The sequence below is a fragment of the Physella acuta genome, unplaced genomic scaffold (genome assembly GCF_028476545.2).
Source record: "Physella acuta isolate Inbredline_101_S28 unplaced genomic scaffold, ASM2847654v3 ptg000405l, whole genome shotgun sequence".
Taxonomy (NCBI): domain Eukaryota; kingdom Metazoa; phylum Mollusca; class Gastropoda; family Physidae; genus Physella; species Physella acuta.
Window position 1 is genome coordinate 483,051 of NW_026731924.1, and position 16,549 is coordinate 499,599.

General features: G+C 40.8%; 1 protein-coding gene across 7 annotated transcripts in view; it reads right to left on the minus strand.

Annotated features, from left to right (window-relative positions):
• Positions 1 to 3,513: 3,513 nt before the first annotated feature.
• LOC131942412 (uncharacterized) overlaps positions 3,514 to 16,549 on the minus strand; it is a 32,416-nt gene continuing 19,380 nt past the window's right edge. For 6 of the 7 annotated variants that reach the window (XM_059302287.1, XM_059302286.1, XM_059302281.1 and 3 more), the window contains 9 exons: positions 16,280 to 16,462; positions 15,239 to 15,346; positions 14,880 to 15,059; positions 14,488 to 14,615; positions 11,326 to 11,836; positions 9,956 to 10,033; positions 6,549 to 6,671; positions 5,391 to 5,502; positions 3,514 to 4,596 (listed from right to left, as the gene is read on the minus strand). In XM_059302287.1, coding sequence (XP_059158270.1) covers positions 4,361 to 4,596; positions 5,391 to 5,502; positions 6,549 to 6,671; positions 9,956 to 10,033; positions 11,326 to 11,836; positions 14,488 to 14,615; positions 14,880 to 15,059; positions 15,239 to 15,346; positions 16,280 to 16,462 — 1,659 coding nt within the window. In that variant the 3' untranslated portion in view covers positions 3,514 to 4,360. The remainder of the gene's footprint in view (positions 4,597 to 5,390; positions 5,503 to 6,548; positions 6,672 to 9,955; positions 10,034 to 11,325; positions 11,837 to 14,487; positions 14,616 to 14,879; positions 15,060 to 15,238; positions 15,347 to 16,279; positions 16,463 to 16,549) is intronic. The other variant, XM_059302285.1, reaches the window with a different exon arrangement.

Below are 16,549 nucleotides of genomic sequence, written 5' to 3' on the forward strand. Positions count from 1 at the left end.
CAGGTGATCAAACCTAGCCGGCAGGTCCGGCTTTTATACGGCAAACACCGGCTGGTTACATCAGACCAATTTGTTTCTGCTAATGATGTGATTAGATCGTCTCTCGTGTGAGGATGTCCAGCAGGCCCAGGTCAGGTTATCACGTGACCGGATGTCCTCGCGTCCCATCACGATGTATTAAAAGATATCTGAGATAAGTTCCCGGGCTTTTGTCACGGGGAAATTGTTTGTTGCTCTCCTTCAACAAAATGTGAGTGGATGGGAAACAGCTGTTAGAGGCGCCATTATTTGCTGCTCGAGCTTATAGGTGAAGCCTCGTTTTGGTGTGACCTATCGTGTCACGATGTTTTTATTTTCATGCTCCGTCACTGTAACCCCTCTAATCAAACAATACAGGAACCCATACAATACAGGGACCCACAAAATACAGGGACCCACAAAATACAGGGACCCAAACAACACGAGGTTCCAAACAATACGTGGACCCACAAAATACAGGGACCCTTAAAATAAGGGACGAAAACAATAAAGGGACCCTTGTGTTTCTGAACATTTTCTCCGGGATTTACATTCGGGTAGCTTTACATTTTACACAAGACGTTTGTAGCTTTACATTGTAAACAAGACATTTGTAGCTTTACATTGTACACACGACGTTTGTAGGTTTACATTGTAAACAAGAGGTTTGTAGCTTTACATTGTACACAAGACGTTTGTAGCTTTACATTGTACACAAGACGTTTGTAGCTTTACATTGTACACAAGACGTTTGTAGCTTTACATTGTAAACAAGACCTTTGTAGCTTTACATTGTACACAAGACGTTTGTAGGTTTACATTGTAAACAAGACGTGTGTAGCTTTACATTGTACACAAGACGTTTGTAGCTTTACATTGTACACAAGACGTTTGTAGCTTTACATTGTACACAAGACGTTTGTAGCTTTACATTGTACACAAGAAGTTTGTAGCTTTACATTGTACACAAGACGATTGTGTCACATTTTTATTTAGTTTTGTTTAGGTATATTGTGTCACAACATTTTTATTGTCATGTTTTGTTTCATTAGATTGTGCCATGACATTTTTATTTAGTCATGTTTTGTTTCATTAGATTGTGCCATGACATTTTTATTTAGTCATGTTTTGTTTCATTAGATTGTGCCATGACATTTTTATTTAGTCATGTTTTGTTTCATTAGATTGTGCCATGACATTTTTATTTAGTCATGTTTTGTTTCATTAGATTGTGCCATGACATTTTTATTTAGTCATGTTTTGTTTCATTAGATTGTGCCATGACATTTTTATTTAGTCATGTTTTGTTTCATTAGATTGTGCCATGACATTTTTATTTAGTCAAGTTTTGTTTCATTAGATTGTGCCATGACATTTTTATTTAGTCATGTTTTGTTTCATTAGATTGTGCCATGACATTTTTATTCAGTCATGTTTTGTTTCATTAGATTGTGCCATGACATTTTTATTCAGTCATGTTTTGTTTCATTAGATTGTGCCATGACATTTTTATTTAGTCATGTTTTGTTTCATTAGATTGTGCCATGACATTTTTATTTAGTCAAGTTTTGTTTCATTAGATTGTGCCATGACATTTTTATTCAGTCATGTTTTGTTTCATTAGATTGTGCCATGACATTTTTATTTAGTCAAGTTTTGTTTCATTAGATTGTGCCATGACATTTTTATTCAGTCATGTTTTGTTTCATTAGATTGTGCCATGACATTTTTATTCAGTCATGTTTTGTTTCATTAGATTATGTCACGACATTTTTTATTTAGTCATGTTTTGTTTCATTAGATTGTGCCATGACATTTTTATTCAGTCATGTTTTGTTTCATTAGATTATGTCACGACATTTTTTATTTAGTCATGTTTTGTTTCATTATATTGTACATCAAGGGTTATATCAGGTCTGGTATGATGAACGTTTGAATTGTCTCAATAAATTGCCAAGTGACAAAAAACACACATCCTCGTACAGGTCAATTCCCTCTCGCTGTCGGCCAAGGTGTAGAAAACCTGCTGGTTGTAGCATCCCACTTTTCGCATTTTCTCAAATAAAAATTTAAATTCCTAAGGCTTTGTAACTCAGGACGAGAATAAAATAATATTGACATTACATATTGAAAACATACCATTCAGTTGCTGATTAAAACGAAATATCTTTGCGTCTAGCCTAATTTGTACTGACGTCATTTGATGCCCGACTCTGACAGACGGCATGTTGTCTAAGCACACGCGGTGCTGACCAGCGCCCTACTCGGGGTGTCCAGTCTCAAGCCAGAACCGAGAGTTCTTTCTATAACGAGGCCCTTGGCCTAGTGTTTCTTTCAGACTTTATGCTTCGGTGGGGGGGGGGGCGCTCCGCCCGAAGAGATGCCTGGAAGAAACTGCTAAATGTAGGCGTGTATCTAGTATCCGCTAAACTCGCTTTGTAGTTGTTTGTATGGGTCATGTAAACTGTGTACACTGGTTCCTTGTAGTTTGTATGGGTCATGTAAACTGTGTACACTGGCTCCTTGTAGTTTGTATGGGTCATGTAAACTGTGTACACTGGTTCCTTGTAGTTTGTATGGGTCATGTAAACTGTGTATACTGGTTCCTTGTAGTTTGTATGGGTCATGTAAACTGTGTGTACACTGGCTCCTTGTAGTTTGTATGGGTCATGTAAACTGTGTACACTGGTTCCTTGTAGTTTGTATGGGTCATGTAAACTGTGTGTATACTGGTTCCTTGTAGTTTGTATGGGTCATGTAAACTGTGTGTACACTGGTTCCTTGTAGTTTGTATGGGTCATGTAAACTGTGTGTACACTGGTTCCTTGTAGTTTGTATGGGTCATGTAAACTGTGTGTACACTGGTTCCTACGGCTTCACAACAGTGTGAGGGTTTGTGGGCTAGTGTGTGGTTGGGTGTTAGTGTGTGGGTGTTAGTGTGTGGGTTAGCGTGTGGTTGAGTGTTAGTGTGTGGGTTAGTGTGTGGCTAAAGTGTGTGTATCACCGGAAAACAATTTTTTTTTGCAATTTTAAGTGTATTTGAACTGTATATAAATCTAAACTGGCATTATGCCATCCACTCCTACTGTAATGTCTTTATCATAGAAAAACTAGTTGTTAACTTTAATATAGTGGCTCCATTGGAATTGTTAACTTTAATATAGTGGCTCCATTGGAATTGTTAAGTTTAATGTAGTGGCTCCATTGGAATTGTTAACTTTAATGTAGTGGCTCCATTGGAATTGCTAAGTTTAATGTAGTGGCTCCATTGGAATTAACTTTAATGTAGTGGCTCCATTGGAATTGTTAACTTTAATGTATGGCTCCATTGGAATTGGTTATACACTGAGTTACAAGAAGATTTGGTGACAAACCTACCCACACCCACACAGCACACACAAACACAGACAGTAGGACTTAAGAATTGCTTGTAATAACAGAGGCACTAGCATCCGTCTACCATCATTCAGACAGTAGATGTGAGGTAAGAAAAACTAAAACTAGAGCAAACTTTAATCCACGAGAAAGAAAGCAGTAACATTTTCTATCAACATTGTCACAGGGTTAAAAAACATTTGACATCACGGTAGCCTCAACCAGTACAAGAAGCTTCATCAGGGGCCACATTAGAGAAACATGGACACACCACTGGGCCACACTGGACTGTGGGCTCCATCCTAATGTGGGCTCCATCCTAATGTGGGCTCCATCCTAATGTGGGCTCCATCCTAATGTGGGCTCCATCCTAATGTGGATCCCCTGCTCTTCTGTTTTATGCTGGTTGATGCTACAATGTTGCTACCATCTTGTGCTGATTGGCTAAAGGAGCTTTAAGCTCCCTGGCTATTTAGCTCAACTCACATTTCTTTAGGGATCAAAAATGTGTAACTGTACAGGTAACGAAATATTAAAAGTATAACATGAAAAAACTCAAATTTGTTCTAGGCTTAACTGATCCAATAAAAGTGTGTTGAGATGTTCCTCTTCAAACCACCACACTAGACCTAAACAAGACAAGTGTAGCCAATGTCTTGACTAACCAACACTTAGGGCCAGGTGATGCAGTTAGTGCCACTTGACCCCTCCTCACAATACTATCAATATAAGGCTACAACTGGCAGCCAACTGACTGCCATTGTCTCTATGTTTTGCAAAAAGAAATCCAGAATAAAATATTGTCACTACAAAATACCACCTCTAAGGTATAAAAATGGTATAGAGAAATGTCAAGGAAATATTTGTAACCCTCCACTAGAATCACAAGTACTTTGAGCCCAACTTGGATCACAGAACGCAGCTACTGGCATCAATGAAAGACAACTGGGGTGGGGGAGGTGCGGCCCTATCCACGGACAGCCTCCAGGTCAGCCATGCCCACTTGTATCATGTGTTCAGCAACGATGACGTCGTCATCCCCACTGGTGTCTATCAGCTCCACCACCAGAGAGCTGGGCACCACGCCAGCGCTGGTGGTCCTGTCCTCACCTAGGATGATGGCATACAGGGACTTCCTGGCCACAGACTCCACAAACCACGTCTTGCTCTCCTCACTCCACAGGTTCTCCTGGGGGCTGACACCTGCAACATGGGGCACAAAGTTTACATGGGGCACAACTTTTATATGGGGCACAACTTTTATAAGGGGGACAACTTTTATATGGGGCACAACTTTTATATGGGACACAACTTTTATATGGGACACAACTTTTATATGGGACACAACATTTATATGGGGTACAACATTAATATGGGACAAGGGACACAACTTTTACATGAGGCACAACTTTTATATGGGACAAGGGACACAGCTTTTACAGGGGGCACAACTTTTACATGGGACACAACTTTTATATGGGACACAACATTTATATGGGGTACAACTTTAATATGGGACAAGGGACACAACTTTTACATGAGGCACAACTTTTATATGGGACAAGGGACACAACTTTTACAGGGGGCACAACTTTTACATGGGACACAACTTTTATATGGGACACAACATTTATATGGGGTACAACTTTAATATGGGACAAGGGACACAACTTTTACATGAGGCACAACTTTTATATGGGACACAACTTTTACATGGGACACAACTTTTATATGGGACACAACTTTTATATTGGACAAGGGACACAACTTTTACATGAGGCACAACTTTTATATGGGACACAACTTTTATATGGGACACAACTTTTATATGGGACACAACTTTTACATGGGACACAACTTTTATATGGGACACAACTTTTACAGGGGGCACAACTTTTATTTGGGACACAACTTTTATATGGGGGACAACTTTTATATGGGACAACATTTGTACCACCCTCTTAGTTTGGTGGATCACTGATGAACAAATGACCAACCTCCAAGTCTCATCCTGTAGGCCAGGAATGGCAAGGAATAAAACTCTTCAGGTAGAACATAGACCTCATCAACTACTTCAAAGCGGTGATGGTCAGGTAAAAACACCTTCACCTGTACACAAACATTTTTTTTACTGTAGGAATAGGGCATCAATAGAGGCAACATTCCCCCCCCCCAATATTGTAGGAATAGGGCATCAATAGAGGCAACATTCCCCCCCCCCCCCAATATTGTAGGAATAGGGCATCAAGAGAGGCAACATTCCCCCCCCCCCCCCCAATATTGTAGGAATAGGGCATCAATAGAGGCAACATTCCCCCCCCCCCAATATTGTAGGAATAGGGCATCAATAGAGGCAACATTCCCCCCCCCCCCCCCCCCCCATCACTTACTGTAGGAATAGGGCATCAATAGAGGCAACATCCCCCCCCCCCCAATATTGTAGGAATAGGGCATCAATAGAGGCAACATTCCCCCCCCCCCCCATCACTTACTGTAGGAATAGGGCATCAATAGAGGCAACATCCCCCCCCCCCCAATATTGTAGGAATAGGGCATCAATAGAGGCAACATTCCCCCCCCCCAATATTGTAGGAATAGGGCATCAATAGAGGCAACATCCCCCCCAATACAGTCAGATAAAAAAACATTTCCCCAGAACAAATGAATAAACCAACCATTTCCCCAGAACAAATGAATAAACCAACCATTTCCCCAGAACAAATGAATAAACCAACCATTTCCCCAGAACAAATGAATAAACCAACCATTTCCCCAGAACAAATGAATAAACCAACCATTTCCCCAGAACAAATGAATAAACCAACCATTTCCCCAGAACAAATGAATAAACCAACCATTTCCCCAGAACAAATGAATAAACCAACCATTTCCCCAGAACAAATGAATAAACCAACCATTTCCCCAGAACAAATGAATAAACCAACCATTTCCCCAGAACAAATGAATAAACCAACCATTTCCCCAGAACAAATGAATAAACCAACCATTTCCCCAGAACAAATGAATAAACCAACCATTTCCCCAGAACAAATGAATAAACCAACCATTTCCCCAGAACAAATGAATAAACCAACCATTTCCCCAGAACAAATGAATAAACCAACCATTTCCCCAGAACAAATGAATAAACCAACCATTTCCCCAGAACAAATGTAGAAACCAACCATTTCCCCAAGTGGCTTTATGTAGAGGGCCCTGCTGTAGAGGTCCCCACACTTGACAGCATACACTTCTGTTTCTGACAGGGCTGTTGGCTTCTGGCAGGGAGAGAAAAAAACAGAGTCTTTAGTCAACAGGACTTTCTAAAACAGGACATCTAACCTACTGCTGTCTAAAACAGGACATCTAACCTACTGCTGTCTAAAACAGGACATCTAACCTACTGCTGTCTACAACAGGACATCTAACCTACTGCTGTCTACAACAGGACATCTAATCTACTGCTGTCTAGAACAGGACATCTAACCTACTGCTGTCTAAAACAGGACATCTGACCTACTGCTGTCTAAAACAGGACATCTGACCTACTGCTGTCTAAAACAGGACATCTGACCTACTGCTGTCTAAAACAGGACATCTAACCTACTGCTGTCTAAAACAGGACATCTAACCTACTGCTGTCTACAACAGGACATCTAACCTACTGCTGTCTAAAACAGGACATCTGACCTACTGCTGTCTAAAACAGGACATCTAACCTACTGCTGTCTACAACAGGACATCTAATCTACTGCTGTCTAGAACAGGACATCTAACCTACTGCTGTCTAAAACAGGACATCTGACCTACTGCTGTCTAAAACAGGACATCTAACCTACTGCTGTCTAGAACAGGACATCTAATCTACTGCTGTCTAGAACAGGACATCTAACCTACTGCTGTCTAAAACAGGACATCTGACCTACTGCTGTCTAAAACAGGACATCTAACCTACTGCTGTCTAGAACAGGACATCTAATCTACTGCTGTCTAGAACAGGACATCTAACCTACTGCTGTCTAAAACAGGACATCTGACCTACTGCTGTCTAAAACAGGACATCTAACCTACTGCTGTCTACAACAGGACATCTAACCTACTGCTGTCTAGAACAGGACATCTAATCTACTGCTGTCTAGAACAGGACATCTAACCTACTGCTGTCTAAAACAGGACATCTGACTTACTGCTGTCTACAACAGGACATCTAACCTACCCTTGCCTAGAACAGGACATCTAACCTACTGCTGTCTAGAACAGGACATCTGACTTACTGCTGTCTAAAACAGGACATCTGACCTACTGCTGTCTAAAACAGGACATCTAACCTACTGCTGTCTACAACAGGACATCTAACCTACTGCTGTCTAGAACAGGACATCTAATCTACTGCTGTCTAGAACAGGACATCTAACCTACTGCTGTCTAAAACAGGACATCTGACTTACTGCTGTCTACAACAGGACATCTAACCTACCCTTGCCTAGAACAGGACATCTAACCTACTGCTGTCTAGAACAGGACATCTGACTTACTGCTGTCTAAAACAGGACATCTAACCTACTGCTGTCTAAAACAGGACATCTAACCTACTGCTGTCTAAAACAGGACATCTGACTTACTGCTGTCTACAACAGGACATCTAACCTACTGCTGTCTAGAACAGGACATCTAACCTACTGCTGTCTAAAACAGGACATCTGACTTACTGCTGTCTAGAACAGGACATCTAACCTACTGCTGTCTAAAACAGGACATCTAACCTACTGCTGTCTAAAACAGGACATCTAACCTACTGCTGTCTAAAACAGGACATCTAACCTACTGCTGTCTACAACAGGACATCTAACCTACTGCTGTCTACAACAGGACATCTAATCTACTGCTGTCTAGAACAGGACATCTAACCTACTGCTGTCTAAAACAGGACATCTGACCTACTGCTGTCTAAAACAGGACATCTGACCTACTGCTGTCTAAAACAGGACATCTGACCTACTGCTGTCTAAAACAGGACATCTAACCTACTGCTGTCTAAAACAGGACATCTAACCTACTGCTGTCTACAACAGGACATCTAACCTACTGCTGTCTAAAACAGGACATCTGACCTACTGCTGTCTAAAACAGGACATCTAACCTACTGCTGTCTACAACAGGACATCTAATCTACTGCTGTCTAGAACAGGACATCTAACCTACTGCTGTCTAAAACAGGACATCTGACCTACTGCTGTCTAAAACAGGACATCTAACCTACTGCTGTCTAGAACAGGACATCTAATCTACTGCTGTCTAGAACAGGACATCTAACCTACTGCTGTCTAAAACAGGACATCTGACCTACTGCTGTCTAAAACAGGACATCTAACCTACTGCTGTCTAGAACAGGACATCTAATCTACTGCTGTCTAGAACAGGACATCTAACCTACTGCTGTCTAAAACAGGACATCTGACCTACTGCTGTCTAAAACAGGACATCTAACCTACTGCTGTCTACAACAGGACATCTAACCTACTGCTGTCTAGAACAGGACATCTAATCTACTGCTGTCTAGAACAGGACATCTAACCTACTGCTGTCTAAAACAGGACATCTGACTTACTGCTGTCTACAACAGGACATCTAACCTACCCTTGCCTAGAACAGGACATCTAACCTACTGCTGTCTAGAACAGGACATCTGACTTACTGCTGTCTAAAACAGGACATCTGACCTACTGCTGTCTAAAACAGGACATCTAACCTACTGCTGTCTACAACAGGACATCTAACCTACTGCTGTCTAGAACAGGACATCTAATCTACTGCTGTCTAGAACAGGACATCTAACCTACTGCTGTCTAAAACAGGACATCTGACTTACTGCTGTCTACAACAGGACATCTAACCTACCCTTGCCTAGAACAGGACATCTAACCTACTGCTGTCTAGAACAGGACATCTGACTTACTGCTGTCTAAAACAGGACATCTAACCTACTGCTGTCTAAAACAGGACATCTAACCTACTGCTGTCTAAAACAGGACATCTGACTTACTGCTGTCTACAACAGGACATCTAACCTACTGCTGTCTAGAACAGGACATCTAACCTACTGCTGTCTAAAACAGGACATCTGACTTACTGCTGTCTAGAACAGGACATCTAACCTACTGCTGTCTAGAACAGGACATCTAACCTACTGCTGTCTAAAACAGGACATCTAACCTACTGCTGTCTAGAACAGGACATCTAACCTACTGCTGTCTAGAACAGGACATCTAACCTACTGCTGTCTAAAACAGGACATCTAACCTACTGCTGTCTAAAACAGGACATCTAACCTACTGCTGTCTAAAACAGGACATCTGACTTACTGCTGTCTACAACAGGACATCTAACCTACCCTTGCCTAGAACAGGACATCTAACCTACTGCTGTCTAAAACAGGACATCTAACCTACTGCTGTCTAGAACAGGACATCTAACCTACCCTTGCCTAGTATAAGACCTACTCCTGTCTACTAAATATGCACCAAGTTATGTAAAAAGGTTTTTTTTAATGTTAAGAACTTACAGAACAAGAAATGGTCAATGTCTTGGTCAAGGCTTCTTCCAGTTTGTTGAGTTTCTCAAACATTTCCACTGGGATTGCCTGAAACAAGGACACACATCAGGACATGTTACACTTACAAGGACACACATCAGGACATAATGTTACACTTACAAGGACACACATCAGGACATAATGTTACACTTACAAGGACACACATCAGGACATGTTACACTTACAAGGACACACATCAGGACATGTTACACTTACAAGGACACACATCAGGACATAATGTTACACTTACAAGGACACACATCAGGACATGTTACACTTACAAGGACACACATCAGGACATGTTACACTTACAAGGACACACATCAGGACATGTTACACTTACAAGGACACACATCAGGACATGTTACACTTACAAGGACACACATCAGGACATAATGTTACACTTACAAGGACACACATCAGGACATGTTACACTTACAAGGACACACATCAGGACATGTTACACTTACAAGGACACACATCAGGACATGTTACACTTACAAGGACACACATCAGGACATGTTACACTTACAAGGACACACATCAGGACATAATGTTACACTTACAAGGACACACATCAGGACATAATGTTACACTTACAAGGACACACATCAGGACATAATGTTACACTTACAAGGACACACATCAGGACATGTTACACTTACAAGGACACACATCAGGACATAATGTTACAGTTACAAGGACACACATCAGGACATAATGTTACACTTACAAGGACACACATCAGGACATAATGTTACACTTACAAGGACACACATCAGGACATGTTACACTTACAAGGACACACATCAGGACATAATGTTACACTTACAAGGACACACATCAGGACATAATGTTACACTTACAAGGACACACATCAGGACATAATGTTACACTTACAAGGACACACATCAGGACATGTTACACTTACAAGGACACACATCAGGACATAATGTTACACTTACAAGGACACACATCAGGACATAATGTTACACTTACAAGGACACACATCAGGACATAATGTTACACTTACAAGGACACACATCAGGACATAATGTTACAGTTACAAGGACACACATCAGGACATAATGTTACAGTTACAAGGACACACATCAGGACATAATGTTACAGTTACAAGGACACACATCAGGACATAATGTTACAGTTACAAGGACACACATCAGGACATAATGTTACACTTACAAGGACACACATCAGGACATAATGTTACAGTTACAAGGACACACACTCAATATTACAGTTGGTTTACAACAAAAAGAGTAACATATTTTGTTTTCTGTTCTAAATGTATCAGTCTATAGGTATCAAAAGCCACTGACCACAAAGTTAGATGGGCTCTCCACATGCATGATGTAGACAGGTGTGGACTTGAACACCTCGTACTTCCAGTAGACAGGAAACTTATCAGACAGGGAGGGTGTGGACGGGCCAGGTGTGCCTACAGGTGTGGCTGGCCCAGGTGTGCCTACAGGTGTGGCTGGGTCAGGTGTGCCTACAGGTGTTGTGCCCCAGGTGTACAAGGCTTTAGAGGCTGACTGTGTCACATAGCTCTGGACCCTATCCTGACGTTCCTGTGTGTCTGGGCCACTGGTCAGCCTGGAGAGGGTCGCACTCAGCTCACCCTCGTCCACATCGGTGCTGTACTCACTGCTCATCAGCTGGTTCTTCTCCGAGCCAGTCAGGGAGCTGGCCTCAGAGCCAAAGAGTTCCTCTAGAACATCCCTGACATCCTTGCCACTGGCCAGGTCCTCCAGGGCTTCTAGGACCTCCGTGTTGATGTTCACTTCCTCGTTCTCTTGCTCCGTGTCAATCAGATAAATCTCCAGACAACTGAAATAAACAGCCACAAGCTAACATCTCCAGACAACTGAAATAAACAGCCACAAGCTAACATCTCCAGACAACTGAAATAAACAGCCACAAGCTAACATCTCCAGACAACTGAAATAAACAGCCACAAGCTAACATCTCCAGACAGCTGAAATAAACAGCCACAAGCTAACATCTCCAGACAACTGAAATAAACAGCCACAAGCTAACATCTCCAGACAACTGAAATAAACAGCCACAAGCTAACATCTCCAGACAACTGAAATAAACAGCCACAAGCTAACATCTCCAGACAACTGAAATAAACAGCCACAAGCTAACATCTCCAGACAGCTGAAATAAACAGCCACAAGCTAACATCTCCAGACAGCTGAAATAAACACACACAAGCTAACATCTCCAGACAACTGAAATAAACAGCCACAAGCTAACATCTCCAGACAACTGAAATAAACAGCCACAAGCTAACATCTCCAGACAACTGAAATAAACAGCCACAAGCTAACATCTCCAGACAGCTGAAATAAACACACACAAGCTAACATCTCCAGACAACTGAAATAAACAGCCACAAGCTAACATCTCCAGACAACTGAAATAAACAGCCACAAGCTAACATCTCCAGACAACTGAAATAAACAGCCACAATCTAACATCTCCAGACAACTGAAATAAACAGCCACAAGCTAACATCTCCAGACAACTGAAATAAACAGCCACAAGCTAACATCTCCAGACAACTGAAATAAACAGCCACAAGCTAACATCTCCAGACAACTGAAATAAACAGCCACAAGCTAACATCTCCAGACAACTGAAATAAACACACACAAGCTAACATCTCCAGACAACTGAAATAAACAGCCACAAGCTAACATCTCCAGACAACTGAAATAAACAGCCACAAGCTAACATCTCCAGACAGCTGAAATAAACACACACAAGCTAACATCTCCAGACAACTGAAATAAACAGCCACAAGCTAACATCTCCAGACAACTGAAATAAACACACACAAGCTAACATCTCCAGACAACTAAAATAAACACACACAAGCTAACATCTCCAGACAACTGAAATAAACACACACAAGCTAACATCTCCAGACAACTGAAATAAACAGCCACAAGCTAACATCTCCAGACAACTGAAATAAACAGCCACAAGCTAACATCTCCAGACAACTGAAATAAACAGCCACAAGCTAACATCTCCAGACAACTGAAATAAACACACACAAGCTAACATCTCCAGACAACTGAAATAAACAGCCACAAGCTAACATCTCCAGACAACTGAAATAAACAGCCACAAGCTAACATCTCCAGACAACTGAAATAAACAGCCACACGCTAACATCTCCAGACAACTGAAATAAACAGCCACAAGCTAACATCTCCAGACAACTGAAATAAACAGCCACAAGCAAACATCTCCAGACAACTGAAATAAACAGCCACAAGCTAACATCTCCAGACAACTGAAATAAACAGCCACAAGCTAACATCTCCAGACAACTGAAATAAACAGCCACAAGCTAACATCTCCAGACAACTGAAATAAACAGCCACAAGCTAACATCTCCAGACAACTGAAATAAACAGCCACAAGCTAACATCTCCAGACAACTGAAATAAACAGCCACAAGCTAACATCTCCAGACAACTGAAATAAACAGCCACAAGCTAACATCTCCAGACAACTGAAATAAACACACACAAGCTAACATCTCCAGACAACTGAAATAAACAGCCACAAGCTAACATCTCCAGACAGCTGAAATAAACACACACAAGCTAACATCTCCAGACAACTGAAATAAACAGCCACAAGCTAACATCTCCAGACAACTGAAATAAACACACACAAGCTAACATCTCCAGACAACTAAAATAAACACACACAAGCTAACATCTCCAGACAACTGAAATAAACACACACAAGCTAACATCTCCAGACAACTGAAATAAACAGCCACAATCTAACATCTCCAGACAACTGAAATAAACAGCCACAAGCTAACATCTCCAGACAACTGAAATAAACAGCCACAAGCTAACATCTCCAGACAACTGAAATAAACACACACAAGCTAACATCTCCAGACAACTGAAATAAACAGCCACAAGCTAACATCTCCAGACAACTGAAATAAACAGCCACAAGCTAACATCTCCAGACAACTGAAATAAACAGCCACAAGCTAACATCTCCAGACAACTGAAATAAACAGCCACAAGCTAACATCTCCAGACAACTGAAATAAACAGCCACAAGCAAACATCTCCAGACAACTGAAATAAACAGCCACAAGCTAACATCTCCAGACAACTGAAATAAACAGCCACAAGCTAACATCTCCAGACAACTGAAATAAACAGCCACAAGCTAACATCTCCAGACAACTGAAATAAACAGCCACAAGCTAACATCTCCAGACAACTGAAATAAACAGCCACAAGATAACATCTCCAGACAACTGAAATAAACCACATGACATTCATCTGTTTATCTACAAACTTATGTCTAATCCTCAACACTAACTAGAACAGTTATAACAGCAGAACAAATTGACCAATACTAAACTATTACCTTCCTCATGCTCACACCCAATAATCTATGAACACAAAAGTAGCCAATAATCTACTCACTCATCCCAGAATCCATAGCCAGGTATGTGTTTGATAATGTCTTCTGTGTTACTGAGTTGTTCTTTATAGATATCTTCATACACCTGTGCCACTTTCTTGGGATCCACTTCACTACAGCAGCTGATGATCTGATGAGATCAAAACATAGCTACAAGTTTTATCACTAATGTACTGACTATATCAACAACAAATCTTACAATAGGTTTTATTAATAAAGTACTGGCTATATAAACAACTCAAAAATTACTTTAAAAACTTAAATCTTAAATCAAGGAGAATTTATTTTAAAAAGCAAAAATCATTTATTTTTTAAATTTCAGGGCAAGCCCTTACTTTGAAAGTTAGGATAAAATAAAGGAGCTGCTAGTATAATAATCAAAGTGTGAACATACTTTTCTAACGCGATTGATCAAAAGTGCATCAATATTTAGTTGCTCCTCCGGGCCCTTCTGAGACCTGAGAGCGTAGAAAGGCATGGAGTCTGTGATGAGCATCTTGATCAAGATCTTGGTGGCAAAGCTGCGGTATTTTAAGGGGATATCTTCTAGGCCACTTAACTTGGCTAATACAGCCTGGAGGAAAAATGTTCAATCCCTTAAACACATGTGTAATTATTGTAAGACTTATGTGTATGACATTTATTGCCTGATTGCCACAACAAAGGCCAACTAAAAATACGAACTACAAAAATCTCATGAAATCTAACAAAATAAAATCTGAAATTTGAATGAATGAAACAAAGTTTACTGACCTGGTAAGGGAGTGAAACATTGAGCTTTGTATCAATTTCTCTCAAATTTGACTTGTCAATTGTTTCATGATCACCGTGGTCTGGTAGGTAACACAAGCATTTTCCATTCTGCAATTGGTCAAGTTTGGGTCACATACAAGCGTATTGGGTCACATACAAGCGTATTTGTCATTCTTAGCATTCTGGAATTGGTCAAGTTTGGGTCACATGCAAGCGTATTTGTCATTCTTAGCATTCTGGGATTGGTCAAGTTTGGGTCACATGCAAGCGTGTTTGGTCACATACAAGCGTATTTCTCATTCTTAGCATTCTGGAATTGGTCAAGTTTGGGTCACATACAAGCGTATTGGGTCACATACAAGCGTATTTGTCATTCTTAGCATTCTGGAATTGGTCAAGTTTGGGTCACATACAAACGTGTTTGTCATTCTTAGCATTCTGGAATTGGTCAAGTTTGGGTCACATACAAGCGTATTGGGTCACATACAAGCGTATTTGTCATTCTTAGCATTCTGGAATTGGTCAAGTTTGGGTCACATACAAGCGTATTTGTCATTCTTAGCATTCTGGAATTGGTCAAGTTTGGGTCACATACAAGCGTATTTGTCATTCTTAGCATTCTGGAATTGGTCAAGTTTGTGTCACATACAAGCGTATTGGGTCACATACAAGCGTGTTTGTCATTCTTAGCATTCTGGAATTGGTCAAGTTTGGGTCACATACAAGCGTATTTGTCAATCTTAGCATTCTGGTATTGGTCAAGTTTGGGTCACATACAAGCGTATTGGGTCACATACAAGCGTATTGGGTCACATACAAGTGTATTTGTCATTCTTAGCATTCGGGGATTGGTCAAGTTTAGGTCACATACAAGCGTATTGGGTCACATACAAGCGTATTTGTCATTCTTAGCATTCTGGAATTGGTCAAGTTTAGGTTACATACAAGCCTATTTGTCATTCTAAATCAAGATATCACTTCTTTCATGGGTTAGTGTTAGATATTAATATTTTTCTGTTCAGAGATTAGATCTAAACTTACTTCCTCTTTGATGAAGCGCACCCTATGATACTCATTGGGGTCATCATCCCCATCCTCTTCAAAATCCTCATCATCATCAGGCATGAAAACAGCTGCATAAATATTTGTCTTCTTCAGTTCCTTGGGTTGAGGCCACTGGTTAAACTTCCTGCCAATCTTCTCCTCCAGCCCATCAAGTTTGTCCTGTACAATGGGACAACATCAAGACCAACTTGAGTTCAGATAATGAGATCTTTAAAAACTTGAGCAAATAAAATTGGCGAGAAATGT